A 21991-nucleotide genomic window follows, 5' to 3' on the forward strand; every position below is an offset into this window, starting at 1 on the left:
GTATGTACAGTTCATTGTGCTAGATGTTAAAAAATTATAGATGTACGTACTCTTACCTTAAAAGGGCTCCAAGTTTTAGTAGCTGAGAAAGACACACAACTATAATTGTAATACACTGAGAGAATGCTCTGATGGATAGGAGTTTATGATCCCACCCTGTAGTCTCCGTAATAGTGATAATGGGAGGTGCTCAGTAGTGGCTGCCTGTGTGCCAGGCCGTATGTTAAGTACATTGGATCTGTGAACTCATTTCACTCTTACGACAACCCTAGGATATCAGTACTGATCATGCCGTTTCACAAATGAGAGAACTGAGGTATAGAGGTTCAGTAACATCCTTCAATCACACAGCTGGTGATGACAGTCAGGATTTGAACATCAACAGTCCCATTTCTGAATCTGTGCTTTCCCACTGCACCTCTGAGTTTTCTTGAATCATGTCTCATAGGAAAGAGGCAATGGAGCCATGTCGTCATGTTAGCTGTTTATTGTAGCAGGCCAGGTTTCAGGAGTTTATTTCCCATTTGCGAGTAGGAGCTTAGCTGATCAGAAAGTGAATCTTGATCTTAGGAGGAGAAAATAATTTTTCTTTTCTTTTTTGGTCTCGTTTAGAAATCCTTTCTTTTTGGGGTGCTTGGGTGGCTCAATCGGTTAAGTGTCTGACTTTGGCTCAGGTCATGATCTCACGGTTCATGGGTTCAAGCCCTGCGTCGGGCTCTGTGCTGAATGCTTGCTCAGAGCCTGGAGCCTCTTTTGGATTCTGTGTCTCCTTTTCTCTCTGCCCGTCCCCTACTCGTGCTCTGCTTTACTCTCTCTCTCAAAAATAAATGTATTTTTGTAGAAGTGATTATGTCATAGTAAAAGAGGAGAGGACAGTGGTAATTTGAGTTTGTTCTTTGCAGAGAGCTGTTTTGTCCTTTCTTGACCATGTCTTTTTCAGGTTTAGTATTGACATTTCACAAAGTGTTTTCATATAGTTAGCAAGTCGGATTGTTACAACAGCTGTGAGGTGGGCCTGGTAGGTATCGATATCCTGTATTTGAGGGAGTCGAGGCTGAAAGAAGTAAATTGGAAATAGGCAGATTTAGTACTTGATCTGTTCCCTTGTTTCTGGTTTCATGCTCTTTATGTTATACCTTGTTAACCTCTTAATGAAAAGTGAGGTATCTTCAGTGTTTTCTGATGGGTATTTGGTATTTTTTGGCTTGCCTTTTGGATCATCTAATCTGTCAAGATTGAGTTGTATTTCAGAGGAGTGTTTTTTTAAAAACTCCAAAAATAGATCTCCACTCTTGAGAAACTGTTGCATAATACCATAAGCACACCATCAGTGTGCTGAGATAACTGTTTTCGTTTGTTCATGTTTAAGATCTCTTGGTCTTGCTGTGGCACCTCGGGTAAGATTTCTTCAGAAAATGCAGAAACAACCCCCCAAAGAATTGGTGGTGAGCCAAGATCACAAACAAATTGAGCCAAGGGCTCCCTCCCTCACCAATGATGAAGTAGAAGAATTTAGAGCCTACTTCAATGAGAAAATGTCCATCCTTCAGAAAGGTGGGAAAAGACCAGAAGAGACAGAATGCACACCGGGTAAGGGGATTAGTGATGAAGAGGAAGAAGAGAAGGAAGATGAAGAAGAAATGGAAGAGAAACTGGCAAAAGCAAAAGAGTCTCCACTTCAGTCTGTCCCTAGCACTGGGGAGTCCAAGGAAGCCCCTGGGCAGTTCTTAGACAGAGATGAGGACGAGGACGATGGACACGATGCTGATTTCTTTACAGTGAAGCGGCACAATGTGTTTGGGTTGGACCTTAAAGAGAATAAAACACCACAGGTAAGTTTATTCCCACTGGATGGTCTTCTGTTATTTCCCACCACTTCTTACTGTGTGTTGCTTGTGGCCTTTGGGGGGAACTCTGGGGGCAGGAGGGACTAGGAGAAATTTGTAGAATGACATTCTTTGAAGTGAAGGCTCCCTCTTTCTCCATATTTAAAGATGGAATAAGTGCCAGAGAATTCTCCTTGTTCATAACCTAGGGAACTCTAAGAATGCTGACGAATTTAATCTCATTTGCTGCTCTTCTGAGGCATGTTTTAAAAGTAGCCAGAGCCATGGTTATAACGGTAAGGAAGGCAGGTGATGGGGTTCTATGGTTTATAGCGTGACGATCCTTCACTGTGATTATTAACATACTACTTTCTGATTTAAATCATTACAAATACCCCTTACAACAATTTAATCTCCCTAAGCATGGATTTAACTTGTAACGAGACATTTGCTTTGGGGCACCAACACAGGGTCTTAAATAGAAAGCCAGCACTCCTTTTTAAAGGCCACTTATGAAGGTTTGTTAAAAATTTCATGTAGATCCTTTGTTCCTCTATAGGTACCTGCTAGGAAAAATAAAAGAGAGAATTCAGATAAAGCATCTGTTTTCTGGAGTGTCTGTAGGTGCGCGGTTAATGGGTTTCTCCTCCCCTTCCTTGGTCCCCTTCTTGTTTTGTATGCATTTATTCTTCATCATTTCTTTAAAGTGAATTGAATTAAAAACTGAAGCTGAGCTCTAATTTTTAATAAACTCTAAGACTCACAGTGGAAATTCTAAATTTTGAACTGTGAAACTCAGGTGGTGTTTAAGTAACTAAATAAAAATCTTGGAAAGGTAGCAAACATCATTATTGAGTACTTAATGTATAATTTGGTGTTTTCTGAACATTATCTCATTTGGTCCTTGAATAACCCTGTGAGGTAGGTACTGTCTCATTACACAGGTAAAGGGAAAAAACAACTGGGAGACAGAGACCGTAAGATAGTGATGTGCACTGTTTGTTGCTGGCATAGCTGGAAATTGAGCCTAGGTATTCTAATGTTTTTGGTTAAGTAACGTGGATAATGATCTGGTTTTTGAAGTGTGATTTATTACTCTTTGTTATAGAATTGATACACTTTGTGTTGTATCTGATAAATCTGTGGTTAACCTAAGGCTACAAAGATTTCCTCCTATGTTTCCCTGGGAGGTTTTATAGTTTTAGTGCTTAAATTTAGGGCTAAAGTTTATTTTAGCTTAATTTTTGTGTATGGTGTGAGGGAAGGGTTAAGGTTCTTTTATTTCTTTTCTTTTTTTTTTAATTGGGGTCTAGTTGAACCAGTATCTTTGTTAAATAGTGCTTTCTCCATTCAGGAACCTTGTCCCCTTTGTCCAGGGTTGACCACGTACACGTAGGTCTCTTTGACTCTCGTCTCTCTTAGCCATCCTTTCGCCAGTAATACCCATCTTGATTAGCTTCACGGTAAATCTCAAATTAGGTAGTACAAGTCTTCGCACTTGATATTTAAACAAAATTTTGTTTTGGTTCTTTTTGGGCCACTGTATTTTCTTATAAGTTTTTGAACCAGCTGGTTACGTGGTACAAAAAAAAACCCTTATGTTATCTTCATTGAGATTTCATTGAAATCTTTAAATCTGTTTGGGGAGAATTGACATCTTGAGTTGTCTGATTCAGCAATACAGCATATCTTTCCATTTATTTAGGCTTTTACTGTGTTTTAGTGTGGTTTTTGATTTTAAGCATGTCTATCTTGCACATTTTTTTGTTAGATTCATCTTTATTTCATAGTTTTCAATGCTATTATAAATTATACTGTTAAAATACAAATTTCTAATCCTTTGTTTTCAGTATTTTTGTATGCTAGTCATTCTAAACTGACCCATTAGTTCTAGTGGCTTTATTTTGGGGGATTCTTTGGGATTTTCTCTGTAGATGGTAATGGGGTTTGTGAATAAAGATGGTTTCGTTTCTTTCCAATCTGTGTACCTTTTATTTCATTTTCTTAATTATATTTTATGTTGAATAGCACTGGTGAGAGTGGCCATCGTTGTTCTTTTCCTCATCTGTGGGAGGGAAAACATTCAGTCTTTTATGATTATACCTGGTGTTAGCTTTAAGTTTTGTGTAAATGCTTTTATCGGGGTGGGAAAGTTCCATTCCATTACTGGCTGGTTTAGTGCGTTTATCAAAATGGATGGTGAAAATTTTGTCACGTGCTTCCCCCCACCCCAGCTATTAAGGTGAATATATACTTGTTCTGTTAACATACTGATTTTTTTAATGTTGAACCAACATTGAATTCCTTTGATAACCTTCACTTAGTCACGATGTGTTTTATCTATTGCAGGGTTTTGCTTTCTAATATTTTGTTAAGGATGTTTGTTTCTGTGTTCATGAGGGATATTGGCTTGTTTTCTTCTAATGACTTTGTGACTGTGACACATTTAAAAAACTTTTGATACATTTTGCCATACTATCCTATAGAGAGGTCACAGTCCTTGACCCTGGCCTTGTATGCCATTGCCCCTTTACTTACTTTAACAATGAATATTACCACGTTTTTACTATTTTGAAAAAAAATCAGTGAGAAATGTCTTACCATTTGAGTTTATCTTTTTTTGATTCTATTATTGAACATCATTTATTTCAGTTGTATAATTTCTGTGCTTGTCTTTTTCACTCCTTTTCCTGTGCTGTGATACTGGTCTTTTCTGTTGGTCTCCAAAAGTCCTTAAACATTCGTTGGTGTTCTTGGGTTTTTAAACTTTTTCTATTATCTTCTGTCACACAAAATTGTGTGTTGGCCTGCCTTCCTTACTGGATTCTGAATTCCTTGAAATTAATGTCTTACTGGCCAGTATGTACTCAGGGCCTGTTACAGTGTCTAGCTCCTGTTGAATTTCAAAGATGTTCCATGAATGAATGAGTGATGTGCTGAATTTCTTATTCTTTCACTTTGATAATTTTATTTGCTGTGAATTAGATATAATTCATACCTGTGGGGTTTATTTTTGGAAACCTATATTTTGAAACTATGTAAGATTTTAAAAATATGATTTATCTGATTGGCTTAAAATGATTCAAAAGGTATTGTTTAATTTTCTATAAGCATGAGCATAAATAACTTTCTTTTTTTTACTCATTAAATTATATGCCTGTGTAGGCCAAGCTTTGTAATTTAGGTAGTAAATAAAAGTATCTAATAGTAATGATGTAAAGTTCTAACCTAAGAATACATTTTCATGGTGTACTATAGGAAGTTCTAGTTTTAAAATACCTACATGATGTTTTTAAATGAAATAAATTGGAAGTGTATGACGTATGCATCAAACGTGAGGAATAGTTTGGGACGGCAGGATTTTGAGAGGCTGGAAAAGGAATGTTTTTCTCTTTCTTCCTGCACATTCCCTAGTGCTGTATACAGCTACAGTTGAAATTACTGGTTCTTTGGCTGAAATAGAAAGGCTTACTGCCTCTCCCCCCCCCTTCCCCCCCCCCACCTAATCTTGCCAGCTTTACTTGTTATGTGCCTTAAGGCTTTCAGAGTCAATGTTTACTTGCTCTCAGATTGTTACCATCTTTCTGGTTCTTCATCTTGTTTTTAAAGCATTTTGTTTTGCCTGTGATTTTTGCATCAGCATTTGCAGTCAGGTTTCTATTTTAGCCTTTGTTCTTGCATGTTATATTTTAGTATTGAGTTGTACTCACTGCAGGCTGCTTTCTTCCTGTATTACCTAATTTTAAGGATAGACCTGATAAAAGAATACCAACCAAACCATACTCACAATGGAAATAATACTATTATTTACACATAAACGCTATATTCCCCTTGGGAGACTTAAGTACTTTTTCCAGACACGGTTGTCTTTGTTCACATATTTTTTGTTGCTCCTGTTTCATAATTGCTGTTAGGGACAACATACCAGACATGTAAGAGAACTGGTTTCATTCCTTCTATCACAGGCTATTCTTTGTCCCGATTATCTTTCTTTCCTTTCTTGCCCCCTTGGAAAGTGAAGGAGATTTGTTGAATCAGTTATAGCTTGGAGCATCGGAGGGGACACATTGGGTTGCAGATGACATGGGATTTGTTTAATAATCATTGTCATTGATAAAATAATTTATTTGGTGTTTTATCATATACCAGATGCTTACAAGTTCTCATTTTGTCCTCGTAACAGGAAAGGCAGATGATGATATTTAAATTTCACAAAGCCTTTTAAATGACTTTTCCAAAGTTACAGTGGTGGAGTCAGTACTCAGAACCTATCTCTGATGCCAAATCACATTCTCCTGTCCTGTTGCCTACCATATGATTTGTATTTAGTTTACCTGATCTAAATGGGTGATGTCAGCATAACTGATAGCACGTTACATTTCTTTGTGCTACCCATTGTGTGCAGACACATAGAATACAGAATTGGTACGTTTGCCTCTTTGGATCTGGGCATGAATGGAGAAGAGAGGTGCCGAGTGCAGGTGCAAGCAGTGTCTTCTGGAAGACTGCCCTGTCATAGTCCTTTTCTATTTGACAGGATGAAGGCATTAGCAGAGAAATAGATTTCCTTAGCACTGGGGAGCAAATCAAGAGTGACAGGGAGGTAGAGAGCGTAGTCAGGGTGATCGTGCACCAGGGCAGTTAAGAGAAGGTTGGCTGACCTCCTGTCATTGGGAAGAAATCTGTGTTTTGGCTAGTTTTTTTTTTTGGTATTGGCAAGAAAGTTGACTCTAAGGAAACAGTGTTAGGAGTGTGAATATATGATTACAATGATGAATTTGAAAATGATTTTAAAACATTTCTTAAATATAAGAATGAAATCTCTAAGCATATACTTTTGTGTTTCTCATTTTATAATTGTTTAGGGAGGAGACTGATAGGTGGATTCCGTTTTTAGCTCAGCATTTGTCCTTTTACAGCCATCTAAACAGTAAACCTAGGTCAGTCTTAAGATTTGAATGATACTCATAGATAAGTCTTTGTTTATAGTAGAATCTATATTACGTTTACTTGGAGTCTTACATTTTTGCACAGAAATTCTTGGTGTTGCAAGAACTCGCTGCTGGTAAAACATAGATTAGCTAATATTATTATTTATAAGTATCCTCTTACAAAAATATTCTAAAATTCCGAATCAAGATTCCTATATATGGAAGCTCGGTTTTTCTGCCTCTTGTCTCTGTCTTTTCTGTTTCCTCTTCCTCCTCCTTCCCACTTGTCTTTTTTCCCTCTTTCTGGGAGCAGTTACTGAGTGCCTACCAGGTGCCAGGGACTGTGGTAGGTACTTAGTGAGTTTTAGAGGCTTATGACTTGAGTTAATATAGCTGATAATTAAACTAGAATTTCAGTAGAGAATCCCAGTTTTCTCTTCCTTTATTCATTCATGCAACCAAATGTTTTAAAGCTCCCATATTGGCACTTGGGGGAGAAGATGGCCCCAGGGGCAATTGTACCTTAAATAACAGATAGGTGTTAATATGAGCTGGTAAAGCACTCTCAGCAAAGAGTACAGAGTGAGAAAGACCATGCCACAAGAAAGTATGTGTTTAGTTTGAGAAACTATTTCTGGTATGATGTTCTGTAGTTAAACTTTCTGAACCTTAGTGTGTGTCTGTAAAATGGGTCCAATAACAATGTCTACTTTGCAGAATTATGATTAGAAATAGAAAGCACCCAGCACAGTTGTGTATGTAGAAGAAGAGTGTTAGCATTAGCTATGATTTCCAGCTGATAAAGTATAATAGGAATGTACAGATAAGGGCGTGATACAGTTTTGCCAGTGCCATGGCCAGGCAGTGTTTGAGGGAGTTGCTGGGGAAAATAAGGCCTTTGTCTGAATCAGGACCAGTTGTAGAAAGAAAAAGTGATGCACTTCATATACTTCAGGTGTTATATTAGGAAACCAGTTTGCTTTTATGATTATAGCCTAGTGGATAGAGCATTTTTAACATTCTCAGTCTTGTGCATTGATCTGGACAGTGCTAAACCCTACACTAATATCACAGGTGCAGTCAACATCACAGCCAAATATTTATGGAGAGTTTATAATTTGATATAATCAGGGTATATTAGGCAGTGCCTCGTAGAAATGGATTTATTGCTTATAAATAGAACTAAAAGTGGTTTAACAGTAGGTATTTCATGTGTAATCATTAAATAAAATTATTGTATTAATTTCCTGGGTGGAGTTCTCTGTCCATTTACCTGGCAGTATTCTTGTGGATATCAGTGCTGTGCAGTGTATTTCTAGAAGATACTATGCAGGAGATACTGGGATATGGATTTTACTTATATTTAAAGAATGCTGATTTAAATGGACATTAGAGGAAGTATTGTCGTTGTTTGGGGAATGATTGGGCATGCTGATGAACTGTTGCAGGAGAGTGCTGGTTTAGCTGTTTTTTATCCCCATAATTATTTGATTTAACATGGGAATGAACTATGGTAGCTTATTCCCGAAATTTCTTGCAGACAACTCAGTTTTTGTAAAAGAAATGTCAGTAAGTGATGAGTATCTATTAGTTTTCTGTAATCTGTCATGCACCTTGATTATCGTGTATCATATACTAAACTCTTGCCACAGTCTTATGCAGTATTGCCCCCATTTTGCAGGTTAAGAAACAGAGACTTTGAAAGGGTCAATTGCTTGCCCAGTGTTGCAGAATTAGTGAAGTGGCATAACTGGAATTTGTACCTATGCCCACCTGACACAAGCCTCAGTGTAATTGTGCTTTGTTTTGATTCTTGGCAGTTCTACATTTAGGAGTTTCTTTTAGAGTTCATTTTTACTGCCTACTAGCACTGCATCTGTTCTTCTGCAGCCCATTACTGCCTCAGACTTGGCTTGGATAAGCCTCATAATTGGTCCCCACTGTTTTCCCATCATCTTCCTGCAGACCTCAGTCAAGTTAGTATTTTTTTCATGTGGTTGGCCTTCCATGCTTCCCTTAAGTTCATCCTTTCAACTGGGCTTCCTAAACTTGCCATGCCCCTCTCCCCCCTGCCCCCTGCCCCCCTGCCCCACTGCACCACCAGCCCATTCTTTCCTGTGTGAGTTTCCACTCACACTGAAGACTCTGACCACTCCAGCATTTCACATCTTAGCTACTCTTCTAGATTCATTGCTGATCATGCCTCTCCTTGAAGCCTGCCTTTACTTCTTCTTGTCATGGACCTCTGGATTCTGATTGTCTGGTTAACTAGTCTTTCTCTTTTTGGCATTTCATAATACACCTCCATGAATGTCCTAATTTCTATTTGTTCTGTACTGGGTGACCACTGAGGTTGCCATAACCTATGTGTGCAGGGGTCTTATATAATGCTTAGTTGAATGAGACAGAAGGGAGAGCTCTTTAAAACCTGGGAGTCAAGATTACTGTACCCTCACTTTTGATACCGTGAAGTGGAACAATGGTGGGATGACCTTCATTGTTGAGTAGTCTAGATAGAGTTGGTATATGTGTCTCTTGGCTTCCTACAGGTGCTTTTTCTTTGTCTTATTTCCTGTTTTTAATTCTTTAATTGCAATTCAAACTTCATTCCAATTCAAAAGGAATAGTTATTGTGTGACTTGAAAGTGAGATGTACATACTGAATTATATATATAAATATATATTTCCTTCCTTCCCTATTTGAGTTTTTTATGCATATGATTTCCTGAAGATGTAAATTGCCAATGGAAAGCTAAAAGCTTTTGGCTTGATGTTTATTCTTTCACATGCTGAATCATTATTGTATCAAAATATTTTGACTTTTCCCTTCATTTCCTGCTTTTATACATCATCAGTGTTTAAAGCATCTGCTGGCTACTGAATTTTCTAGTGAATTAATTTTATAGCCTAATTTTTAGAAACTTTATTTAATCAAGATATGTTTATCTTTGCTTTAAAGTGAAGGTAATGAAAGAAATGTGAAATAGGACAGGCTATTTAAAAAATTTTTTGTTTTAATGTTTTTATTTATTTTTGAAGGGAGAGAGACAGAGCATGATCAGAGAGAGAGGGAGACATAGAATTTGAAGCAGGCTCCAGGCTCTAAGCTGTCAGCACAGAGCCCGATGCAGGGCTTGAACTCACGAACTGTGAGATCATGACCTGAGCCAGAGTCGGACACTTAACCGATTGAGCCACCCAGGCGCCCCTAGGACAGGTTATTTTTAAGGGCCGTGTAAGTTGCCCTTGAGCTTGATTGTTAGGATAATCAGAAATAAGGAGCTTTTCAGTCATCAACACGTGCTTATTTATATTTATAGCTCCAACAAATATAACTGAAGAGAATTTAGGCTAATATGGCAGGTACTCTGGTTATGAACAGGTTTCCAAATGCTGTTTGTAAGACCCTTTGTTCTTAAAGTCATAGTAATCAATATATGTCTACCTCCCTAAAGCTTTTTAACAGGAGGGCTGTGTTTGTGGAGGCACTGGATTGTACTCAACATACTATTCACCTCGCAAATTTGTTGGAACAGATTTCCGTTTTACTTCGTTCTGTTCAATGTATGTTTTTGGAACAGCTTCAAAGGTACATGACAAATCTTAAGTCCAAGGCAGCAGCTGAAACAGTGCCATTTATTGGTGACAGGCAGAGTTAAATCACGTTTGCTTTGATGTGAAGCTTTGCCATGAAAGTTTGCATTTCAGGTGAAATGGAGGCTTATTAAATGAACGCTTCATGGGTCTTTTAGGAAAAACTCACTCACCGAATACTTAATGAACACCTCCTAGCAAGCACCAGGTGTTGATAACATTAATAACATTCCTTGTCCTCATGGAGCTTAAATTGTAGTGGGGGAAGCTGCACAAACAAAGAAGTGTTTGTGTTGTGGGAAAAATGAAGCAGAGTAAGGGGGAGGCAGGGTTGGGGTGTGTGTGGAGTATTGCAGTTGAACATGTAGTACCCAGAGGCCCCTCCCCGGGAGTACGTAGGGCACTCTTCTGCCATTGCTGGCTTAAGACCTTGATTGGTTTTTGAGCCCTGAAAATGTTGTTGTGCTCCCTCCATCCATGTGTAATTTGAAAGAAAAGTTGTACTAAATTTTGAAGCAATGGAAGTCCTTAAGTTCTGATTTTTTCCATGTTGACTAGTTTATTGCTTTTGTTGAAATATATTATTTCATACACATCTTCAAGTACTCCAGCTTGGCTGGTGCCCTGAGCATGTGTGTAATTTGCTGGTTGGTTAATGGAGCCTGGGAGCTAGACTGGGTAAAGGGAATGTAAAGAGAATTCAGACCCTCTGGGAGCCCATGCTAGCAAGTTAATTGGCCAGAGCCAGTGACACTTCAGTAAAGTTCAGTGGGAACACGGATGCCTGTATGTTAAGAAAGGCCAGTTTTTTTCAGTGACAGTAAAATCTAAGTATAAACTGTATGTAGTTGACATTAGAAACCAAAACCAAAAGTGTCAGCCTTTTTACCAGCAAAATGAGTTTATTCAGGAATTTATTCAGATTATTGCAACTCAGGATAAACTATGATGAAGCATAGGCAAATCCAGAGAGCAGGGGAGAGGGAAAGGAGGAAGCTGGGAGGGGTTTCCAAGTGATGCTGGCTTCTCATTGGCTGAGTGTGTTGGTTTCTCATTGGCTGGGCTGTTGCTGGGCCAGGAGAACTTCTTCCTTCTTCCTGATTGGACATGTAAAATCAGCTTCCTCTGGTTGGGGGTGTGATTGGTGATGCTGGAGTGCTCCCCTTTCAGGGCTCCCTGACTCCTGTTCACAGCACTTCTGAGAGTGAGGTTGTCCTACCGACTTCATGATGGCTTACATTTTAAAAGTTTTCAGGGCACTGCTTCCCAAGCTATGTTTTCTCAAGGAGTAGGCCTTTAATTTCCAATTCATCATACAATAATAATTTTACAAAACATTAAAGAAAAACTACTAGAGTAAAACGTACCTCTCTTTGTTTTCTGGCTCTAGCTCTACCATTTTTGCTGCCTTTTCTTTGGGTTGGATTGTTTTAATTTTGGAGCATAGAGTATCCCGGTGGTTTTTTCTTTTTTTTTTTCCACCTTTTTGGAAAAAGCTGTTTATATGGTCATCATAGAATGCTGTGGGGATATTTGTGTATGTGTGTAATGAATGATGCTTAGTGAATGGAACATAGAATTTGCCATTTAGAAAATTGTGCAGTTTCTCTTTAACCCTTCCCTGCCTTTTGGGTCCTTTTTGATGAGTGGAATTTGATCCTGTGAGGGACACTGCCACACCTGCAGTATGAGGGTTCCTCAACCCTCTTTGGTGCTTAGTTCCCTGTTTAAATTGTGCGCTTACCCCTTCAAGGAAGGAAGGAAGGTTGAGAGGAAGAACTGGTAAGTAGGTTTTTGGTAGGCGCATTGACTGTAAAAGGAATGTGTAGCCAGATGAATCTCCTTGAGAGCAGGTTGCACTTTTTGCTTGTTGTTGCACCGTCTGCAGCATCTTTCATACAGCAGACACCTAGCACTTGTTTGTAGTTTGGGGTCATTTACTTTCAGTGAGTCTCTCCTGCTGCATTCATCAACAGCACTTTCATCCCTAGTATCAAAATAAAGCAATAATATAGCTAGCTCTTCCTGAATAAGTCATGATTGGAAACATCTACAATGAAGTTTTAGTAAATTGAATTTTGAAATTTTTATTTATTTTTAAAGTCAGGAGTGTTTGTTATAGGACAGAAAGTTTATCTCTGTTAAGCACGTAGCAGATCATCAATCTCTGGACATTGCTACTCCCGGAAGGCTGTTGCTATTTTTGGTTTGTTTTCCTTTCTTTTCTTCTTGTTGCTTGCCTGCTGGCTGTCAGAATAAAGGTGACAGACGGTCCTGATACAGTGTTGGACAGAGAATCTGCTGGTTTTTGTTTGGCATTATAAATGATTGAAAACTGACATTTTGTTACAGGTTAATAAAGCCAACACAGTAGTGATTATTACAGTGCATTAATTTTAAGCTCTAGAAACAAGTGCCTTAGTAAATGTTCCTGGAATATATGAAGAAAATCCTAAGTATTTGGCACACGTAAGATAGGCATCACATATTGCAACTTTTCGGAGAGCACTTAAAGGATGCTGCTCCTGTTTTCATGGATAATCTTTCTTGATGCAATTTTCATTACTGTTGGTCAGCTTCCTCCCCTTCCCTCACATTGGTGGAGCAAATGAATCACTTAATTTCTTAGTAGCAGTTACTATAAAGCCTACTTCCAAATAATTTCTAAGTTTGTTTTCTAAATTAAAAAGGCATATTTCCTGTTACATCTTTTGAGTATTTATGATTAGAATAATTCTGCCACCTGCACATATTTTCATATCTGCTGGTTTTTGTTATGGAGAGCAACAGAGTAGAGGAATGCTTTCTTCCTTGCTATGATTCCTAATTTTGGAAGGTACATTAATTTCAGAATGTTTGATATGGGAAATAGTTACAGAGTTCAAAACACTTAGTAAGAACTTGCTAGATAATGTTCTCTCCTGTGGTTTGGTTCAGCATTGTTTTATTTCCTTTGCATCTCCTGATCTATGTAGACTTTTTTCTAGCTGCTGACAACATGTCCATAAAGTAGAACTTTACACATCAAAGACTAGGTAAAGTTCTGTTAGGCTATCTCTACTCCCCACCCACATCTTCTGAGAATGACTTTTTTTTTTAAGAAATCTGAAAAGCTGGCTTTTAGTGACTCTTATTTCTCCTTAGTATTTTCTATTGAGCGTTGTTAGTTGACTCAATTTGAAGCACAATTAGTAATGTGTGTTAATAACTATTGATCCATTTCATTTAATACCTTGAACTAAGTATTGTTTTTTTAATGGGCATTTTTAGAAATAATACTCTATTTTTAACTTTTTCCCTTCCATGAAAAGGAGGGAGAAAGTATCTTATTGCCAAAAAATATGCTATCAGGCAGGCTTCAGGACACTATTTGGTTTCCAGCCTGAATACTAATACCATTTAGCCAACCAGATTTATAATGGGTTTATAATGATAGGATTAGATACGGGGTAGTGGGTTAATTCTCCTCTCTCCCTTTCCCCACCTCCCATTAACTAGCTCTCTTATGTGGTGGAAATTACAGATTCGTTTGGCTCTTATTTACTGAAGAGAGAAAAACAAGTTATTTCTAGGTTTCAAGAACTGTGGAGAGTCTGAAATGCCACTCTACTTGCAGGTTAACAAGTAAGCTTGCCACATTTTGATTTATGTTGCTAGACAATTCATGGCACAGTCAGCTGTAGGAGCTTCAAGTTTGCTTTGGTTTTCTTGCTTTTAAATTCCATAGGGACCATGTGCATGTGATGCCAGCTGGGTGCCATCCACAGAGTAGGTTTGTGTGAGAGCTGAGGAACTTCCATCTTGGAAGAGGGCCGCTAGCAAACCTGCCTAGCCTTTGCCCACAGGAAACACTACTTTTATTAACCTGTCCTGGAACGAATCTGTTCACTGCCCTTGAGGGAAATATTGTTTTTATCTTCTAAGGCTGTCTGCTCTGTTGACATCCTTGAAAAGATAATCTGGAAGACTAATGGATAGAAGATGGGCAGAAACATGAGAGACCCATGGATGGTTGTCTCCTAAAGCTAGATAGCAGCAAAAAGTCAGAACTGTTTCTATCTGTCTTTTTGTTGTGGTCTGCTTTTCCCCAGTGCAAATGTAGAAAAACTACTCCCATTTAAATAATCAACATGAATTCCAGAGACACATAGATTCCTCCTTGTGAAAACTGTTAATTTTGTTTGATAAGGCCCTAAAATAGTGGGGAGTTACTTTTGCTGAAACTGAGTCAGTGCTCCAAAGTGTGCTTCCTCAGCAACCTGTGCTTACCACTGTCATAGCACTGAACACTCTGCACTGTCATATTGTTTGTTTTTCCCACCTTGCCATGTACCTTTAAGGCGGCAGAGAATGTATATCACTCATTTTTGTATCTGATCCATCAGGATTGCCTCTCACTATGATAGGTTCTCAGTAACTGTTGAATGAAGTGAGTGAATGATAAGTAAATGAGTAGAACTTTTTAAATTCAAATCTAGTTGGCCTTTTATCAGTTTATTCAGGTTCTTTACCCCAATTTGAGACTGTACCGTTTGATAGAAAAATGTGCTTGGAACATAAGTGGCCAGAAAATGGTTGTTGGCCAATTGGGTTAATTTTAGATAGGACCCTTGTATTGGAATTCAGAAACTGGGTTAGATAACAGTAAATATCTTGTGTGAAATCTTCCCTAAACCTCTATTAACCATCCATCATCCTTTTCTCTTCGTATTGGTTGCTTTGATCTCTGGATCTGCTTTCTTGATGTGGTCCTCTGTCTTCTCTAGCGGAAAAAATAAGTGAAATATTGGCCACCCACCTTCTTCTAAAGATGGTTGAGGAAGTCTTTAGAAAAACCAACTTCTTTTAAGGTGTCATAATTCTCAAATATTTTTACATACTGCATAGATTACCTTAAAGCTTTGCTTAGCACTGACCCTTTATGAAATTGAATTGTATCTAAATGTGCTAGATCTCATTCTCTTTTGATACACATTGCCTTAGAAGGTATTAGTGTGCTCCATTAGTCTGAAAGCTCTCTTCTGTAAGTGGAATGGCCCTGTGGTGTCACTGAGTAATTAGTCTCGCAGGCAGACTTTGAGACCAAGTGCAGTTTGCTTTTTGTTTAAAAGGCCAGTGTTGAAGCCCCTTTCCTTAGACACAGAGCAAGCCCCCACCTTCATTTCCATCTTGTAGCCCGAGCCACTTTACTTTTTTTTATTTTTTATTTATTTATTTTTTCAACGTTTATTTATTTTTTTTGGGACAGAGAGAGACAGAGCATGAACGGGGTAGGGGCAGAGAGAGAGGGAGACACAGAATCGGAAACAGGCTCCAGGCTCCGAGCCCTCAGCCCAGAGCCCGACGCGGGGCTCGAACTCACGGACCGCGAGATCGTGACCTGGCTGAAGTCGGACGCTTAACCGACTGCGCCACCCAGGCGCCCCTAAAGGAGTATTTTAAATAACAATATTTTAAAAGCTATTGAGTATTTAAGGATGTTTTCAATTACAAGAAACACGAACCCTAAAGAACAGAATATGTAAAGTGGCTCGGAGGGGCGCCTGGGTGGCGCAGTCGGTTAAGCGTCCGACTTCAGCCAGGTCACGATCTCGCGGTCCGTGAGTTCGAGCCCCGCGTCGGGCTCTGGGCTGAGGGCTCGGAGCCTGGAGCCTGTTTCCGATTCTGTGTCTCCCTCTCTCTCTGCCCCTACCCCGTTCATGCTCTGTCTCTCTCTGTCCCAAAAAAAATAAATAAACGTTGAAAAAAAAAATTAAAAAAAAAATAATAAAATACTCCTTTATCCTAAAAATTTAATAAAATATTTTGTAAAGAAAAACTGACTTCTTACATTGAACCACTAGTAATTTATTTTACAGTGTGTTCACTTGTAGCGATCAGTTTGATCCTAACGTTATCCCATCAAAGGCTTGTTTCATGTCTAAATGTGTATATGGTTCTGTGTAGACTTGATGAGACTCTTCCCTCTAGTTGTGTACTTATTCAGCTGCAGATGGAGGCAGGAGCAAATGGAAGCAGTCTTCCTGTCTCTCACAGGAAGCACACAGCACACAGGCTCCGCCACAGGGAGGCCCCTCAGGTTCTCTTGTCCCCACACTCAAGAAGCTTGCAGAAGCATTCTAAAAGCTGCTAGGTAGTAGTTGTGCTATCTCCTGAGACATATGAGTAAGCATGATAATCAAAATTATCTAATTATTTTCTACCAGAAATGAAAGAATTGTTTTGGCAGATCTGTGTTCACATTTGTGTTGGCTTTATATGTTCTTAGCATGAATATATTTAGTAGTATAGAGAAGAAAAATGATTCTTAAGCTTTTTCAAATTTGGATCTACAGCTACTTTATACTTAATTATATTGTCATTTATATCATTCATTTGAATGGCTTTAGATAGTTGTATAGAAATTCCTCAGATCAGTTGCCCTCAGTTGAGGGCAAGAGTAGTTTCATCACAGTTGGGAAGCTTTTTTCCACTAGCATTCATTTGCTGACTTGTTGCACATTGTGTGAAATGTAAAGCCTTAGCAGATGCCACGGAATGATTGTTTGATGAGGCTATTTATGTCTCTGGTTTTCTCAGGTTGAAAGACCCTGCTGGACTACTTTGAACATAAGCTTCTTTCTTATTCTATTGAGATCTCTGTAAAAACGCCCGTAGAAACTTCAGGGACTCATTTATTCCTACTTTCACTGAAGTAGTTTAAAGTACCCAGACTCAAAACCTACTGAGGAAAGAATGAAGATACTAAGCCTTTAAGCATCTGGGCTAGCCTGAGCATTTGGGATTGTGTCTGTTGACTTTAAATATTCTCTGCCATGTTTTCCCTCCTATAGTTAATCAAGTTTTTTTTTTAATTTACATGATATGGACATGATACTGTACCAAATATGAATAACAGTTAGACTTGTCAGCCCTCAAGAAAGTTATATGGTTGAGGAGACAGGATATTGATATGGAAGCATTTGGTGAAATAACGATAGAAGTATAAGAAAATAATATAAATTGTTGAACTGTAGTAATAGAATGGTTTGAATTAGAACTAGAACTTTGGGCTTGAGTTCAGGGATCTTTCTGGAGTAGGTGGGACTTGATGAGTGTTGAAGGTTGCATTGGATTTGGTAGTTGGACTAAGGAGGGTAAAAGTATGAACAGATGGGGGAGCAGTAGTTGTGGTCTTTCACTTTTGGAATAATAGGAGAGCTCTGCAGGACGTGGTGAGGAGTAGTGAAGCAAGCGAAGGATAATATCTATTGATACGTTTTCATATTATCCAAGTTTATTACTGTGACCACTTATTTCAGCTTAAATATAAATCTGATCATAGTATCAAGTAAAGGAAACTTGGTACAGATTCATCTTAAAATATGACTTCTAGAAGTGAGAGTCCTTTTAAAAAATTGTGGAATACTTATCACTGAAAATATAATTGACATGGTATGTTATGTTAGTTTCAAGTGTACAACATATTGATTCAACCATTCTAGACATTACTAACTGCTCACTACAGTGTGTGTTGTCACCATCTGTCAATATTATTGACTATATTTCCTATGCTTTACTTCTCATCTCTGTGACTTATTTATTTTATAACTGGAATTTTGTACCTCTTAATCCCCTCATTTATTACAACCATCCCCCACTTCCCCCTCTTGCAATCATCATTTTGTTCATTGTGTTTAAGAGTCTGTTTGTTCTTTTGTTTTTTTAGATTATACACATAAGTGAAATCATTTGGTATTTGTTTTCTCTGACTTACTTCACTTAGCATAATACCTTCTGGGTCTATCCATGTTGTCACAGATGGCAAGATTCCATTCTTTTTTATGGATGAATAATATTCCACTGTGTGTGTGTGTGTGTGTGTGTGTGTGTGTGTGTGTGTGTGTGTGTGTATCTACCACATTTTCTTTATTCATCTGTTGATGGACACTTGGGTTGCTTTCATATCTTGGCTATTGTATAATGCTGCAGTACACACAGGGGTGCGTATATCTTTTTGAATTAGTGTTTTCATTTTCTTTGGGCAAATAGCCAGTAGTGGAATTATTTGATCATATGGGGTTTCTGTTTTTAATTTTTTGAGGAAGCTCAGTACTGTTTTCCACAGTGGCTGCACCAGTTTACATTCCCACCAACAGTGCACCAGGGTTCCCTTTTCTCCGCATTCTTTTGAACACTTATTTCTTTTTGATACTAGGTATTCTGATGGGTGTGAGGTGATACCTCTCTATGGTTTTGATTTGCATTTGCCTGGTGATGAGTGATGTTGAGTATCTTTTCATGGGTCTGTTGTCCATCTGTATGTTTTCTTTAGAAAAATTTCTGTTCATTGGATTGTGTTCTGTTTTTTTTGGTGTTGAGTTGTAGAAGATCTTTATTTTGGGTATTAAGTCCTTACCACATTTATCATTTGTAGATAGTCCCTTTCATTCCGTAGGTTGCCTCTTTGTTGATTGTTTCCTTTATAGTGCAAAAACTGTTTATTTCCATGTAGTTTCAATAGTTTATTTTTTTCTTTAGTTTCCCTTGCCTGAGAAGACAGATCCATAAATATATTGCTAAGGCTGATGTCTAAGAGATGACTGCCTATGTTTTCTTCCAGTTTTATGGTTTCAGGTCTCACATTTAGGTCTTAAATCCATTTTTAGTTTATTTTAAGAAGGTGGTTCAGGTTCAGTCTTTTGCATATAATATAGTGGTCCAGTTTTCCTAACACCATTATTGAAGAGATCTTTTCTTTGTTGTTATCTTGCCTTCTTTGTAGTAGATTAATGGACGTTATAGGTATGGGTTTATTTCTGGGCTCTTTCTCTTGTTTCATTCATCTATGTGTCTGTTTTTATGCCAGTACCATTGTGTTTTGATTTCTGCAGCTTTGCAGTGTATTTTGAAACCTGGGATCATAATGCCTCCAGTTTTGTTCTTCTTTCTCAAGATGGCTTTGACTATTTGAAGTCTTTTGTGCAAATTCTAGGATTATTTGTTCTAGTTCTATGAAAAATGTTACTGTTTTTTTTTTTTTAATAGAGATTGCATGGTTTCTATAGATTGCTTTGGGTAGAATGGCCATTTCAACAATATTCCCTCCCCATCCATGAGCGTGGTATATCTTCCTGTTTGTGTCATCTTCCATTTCTTTCCTCAGTCTCTTCTTGTTTTCAGAGTTAGGTCATTCACCCCCTTGGTTTAATTTATTCCTAGATATTTTATTCTTTTTAGTGCATTTGTAAACAGGATTGCTTGGGAGTCTTTTTACAACTCTGTGAATAGTCTTAATTAAGAAACATTATAATTAGCATTAATAGTTGTGATTCTTAATCAGCAAGAAGACAGTAAAATACTCAGATATGGAACTGTTCTAGACCTTGAAGGCCTGATACAGGGTTAGATATGTTGAAAATTAATGCGTCATATTACTCCTCTCTCAATGGGAGACTTTGAGCCCACTTCTCCACTCTCCCCACTCCCTTTTCTGGTAACAGCTTTATTGAGATAAAATTCACATATCCTACATTTCATCCATTTAAAGTGTATAGTTCATTAGTTTTCAATGTGTTTGTGGGGTTGTCCAACCATTTTCTTTTTATACATATATGTATACACATACATATACATATGTATGTATAGATGTTTATTTTTGAGAGAGAGAGAGTGGGTGCAGTAGGGGCAGAGAGTGAGATACACACACACACACACACACACACACACACACACACACACACAGAATCCAAAGCAGGCTCGGGGCTCCAAGCTGTCAGCTCAGAGCCTGACATGGGGCTTGAACCCATGAACCCGTGAGATCATGACCTGAGCTGAAGTTGGACACTTAACCAACTGAACCATGCTAGTGCCCCCAACCATTTTCACCATTATAGAATGTTTCATCACCTCCACAAGGAAGTTCCACGCCCTTGAGCTGTTAACTCCTTAAACCCCCATTTTCTTTCCACCATAAGTAACTGGTAATTTATTTTCTATCTCTACAGGTTTGCTTATTTTGGATGTTTCATGTAAGTGGTATTATATGTGGTCTCCTGTGACTGACTTTTTTCACTAAGCATGTTTTAAAGCTTCATCCTTATTGTTACGTGTAGCAGTACTTCTTTTTATGGTTGAATAATATTCTGTTGTATGGATATACCACATTTTGTTTATCCATTTATCAGCTAATGAGCATTTGAGTTCCTTCCATCTTTTGGCAGTTACGAATGATGCTGCTGTGAACACTCATATACAAATTTTTGTGTGCAAATAAGGATTCGTTTCTTTTGGGTATATACAGTTGCTGGTCATATAACTCTAACTTGATGGGGACCTGCCACACTGTTTTACAGAGTAGCTGTACCATTTTGCATTTCCACCAGCGGTATTGAAAGTTTCCATTCTTCTACACCTTCAGCACTTGTTACCATCTGTATTTTTGATTCTAGTTATCCTGCTGGGTGTGAAGTAGTATCTAATTGGGGATTTGATTAGCACTTCCCTGATGATCAATGAGATGCTTATACTCATGTTGTTTGTGGTTTGGTTGAGTATAGAGAACATAAGCATTAAATGATGGTAACAGTACCTGTTGGCTTAGGCATGTTATAGAAATGTTTTGGAGTGAGGCATTGCAAAGCCCTGTGAGGATGGGACTTGAGTTGAAGACTTGAAGAAAGGAATTTAGCTAAGAATTGTGATCATAAGGGCTTTTTATAGCATAAACGGATTTGCAGGTGCAAATGTACATGTCCGATTGTGAAGATATACATGAGGGAGTCATAGCTATATTTGGATAGTTGGGTTGTGCTAGATTAAGAGGCTCAGTATATGAAGTTGAGCCTAGATAGTGTAAATAGGGGAACTTAAAATGTGTTTGTTTAGTAGTATGATCATTATCTAAAATTCTTTTCTGTAGGTCAGTCTGATTAAAATGTAAGTAAGGGATAGCAGATAGGTTTTCTGTTATGTGCTTACTGATCAGTTGGTGGTGGCAACCTGGATCTCTATACTGAAAAGGATATGTTCAGTTTGGCTCAGTTGGCCAGAGTGTGGTGATTCAATAGCAAGGCCCACTTGTAGCATAGTATGGAAGAATTTTGACATGATTGCTACTTTCTTCCCATTTCTGGAGGGTAGACTGAGGTGATAGGTGTGAATATAAGCAACATGGAGAGAAGAGGAAAGGGTGTACTATTTTTAGGCTGTGGGTTTTGTGAGTAGAATGTTGGTGACTTCTCCCCTGACATTCCTTTTGACTTCTGGAGAACTAACCTATTTACTTAACCTATGTACTTGTAATTGCTCTAGCTCACTCCCCATTTTCTTCATGCCTGCTATTATCCTCTCCCTATTCTTTGCTTTGTACTGTTAAATTAGTCCTCTGATGTCCTTTCTCAAATCCATCCTGTAACATAGCCATCAGAATTATCTTAAATGCACATCTAATCAGTACTTTCACTGATCTTCTTTTTGAATATATTATGAGCCGAAAATTACTGTTTCATGGTATTTGTTTTACCAAACTTTCCATGGATTCTGGCCTTTCTGAGATTTTTGGGTGTACTGGATTTATTATTAGGGTTCAGGCAGAAACACACACACACACACACACACACACACACACAGTAACTGTGAAAACAGTTTGTCTGCATATGG

At 38.2% G+C, this 21991-nt stretch overlaps 1 protein-coding gene across 1 annotated transcript in view; it reads left to right on the forward strand.

The window, feature by feature from the left end:
• The window catches only part of DDX10 (DEAD-box helicase 10), a 277089-nt gene that overhangs the window by 50100 nt on the left and 204998 nt on the right, over positions 1-21991 (forward strand). Inside the window, exon 13 of the mRNA XM_047071361.1 lies at positions 1370-1832. Coding sequence (XP_046927317.1) covers positions 1370-1832 — 463 coding nt within the window. The remainder of the gene's footprint in view (positions 1-1369; positions 1833-21991) is intronic.

The sequence above is a fragment of the Lynx rufus genome, unplaced genomic scaffold, assembly GCF_022079265.1.
Source record: "Lynx rufus isolate CCGP_SWC_20201006 ecotype Redwood Valley unplaced genomic scaffold, mLynRuf1.p SCAF_9, whole genome shotgun sequence".
Classification (NCBI taxonomy): Eukaryota; Metazoa; Chordata; class Mammalia; order Carnivora; family Felidae; genus Lynx; species Lynx rufus.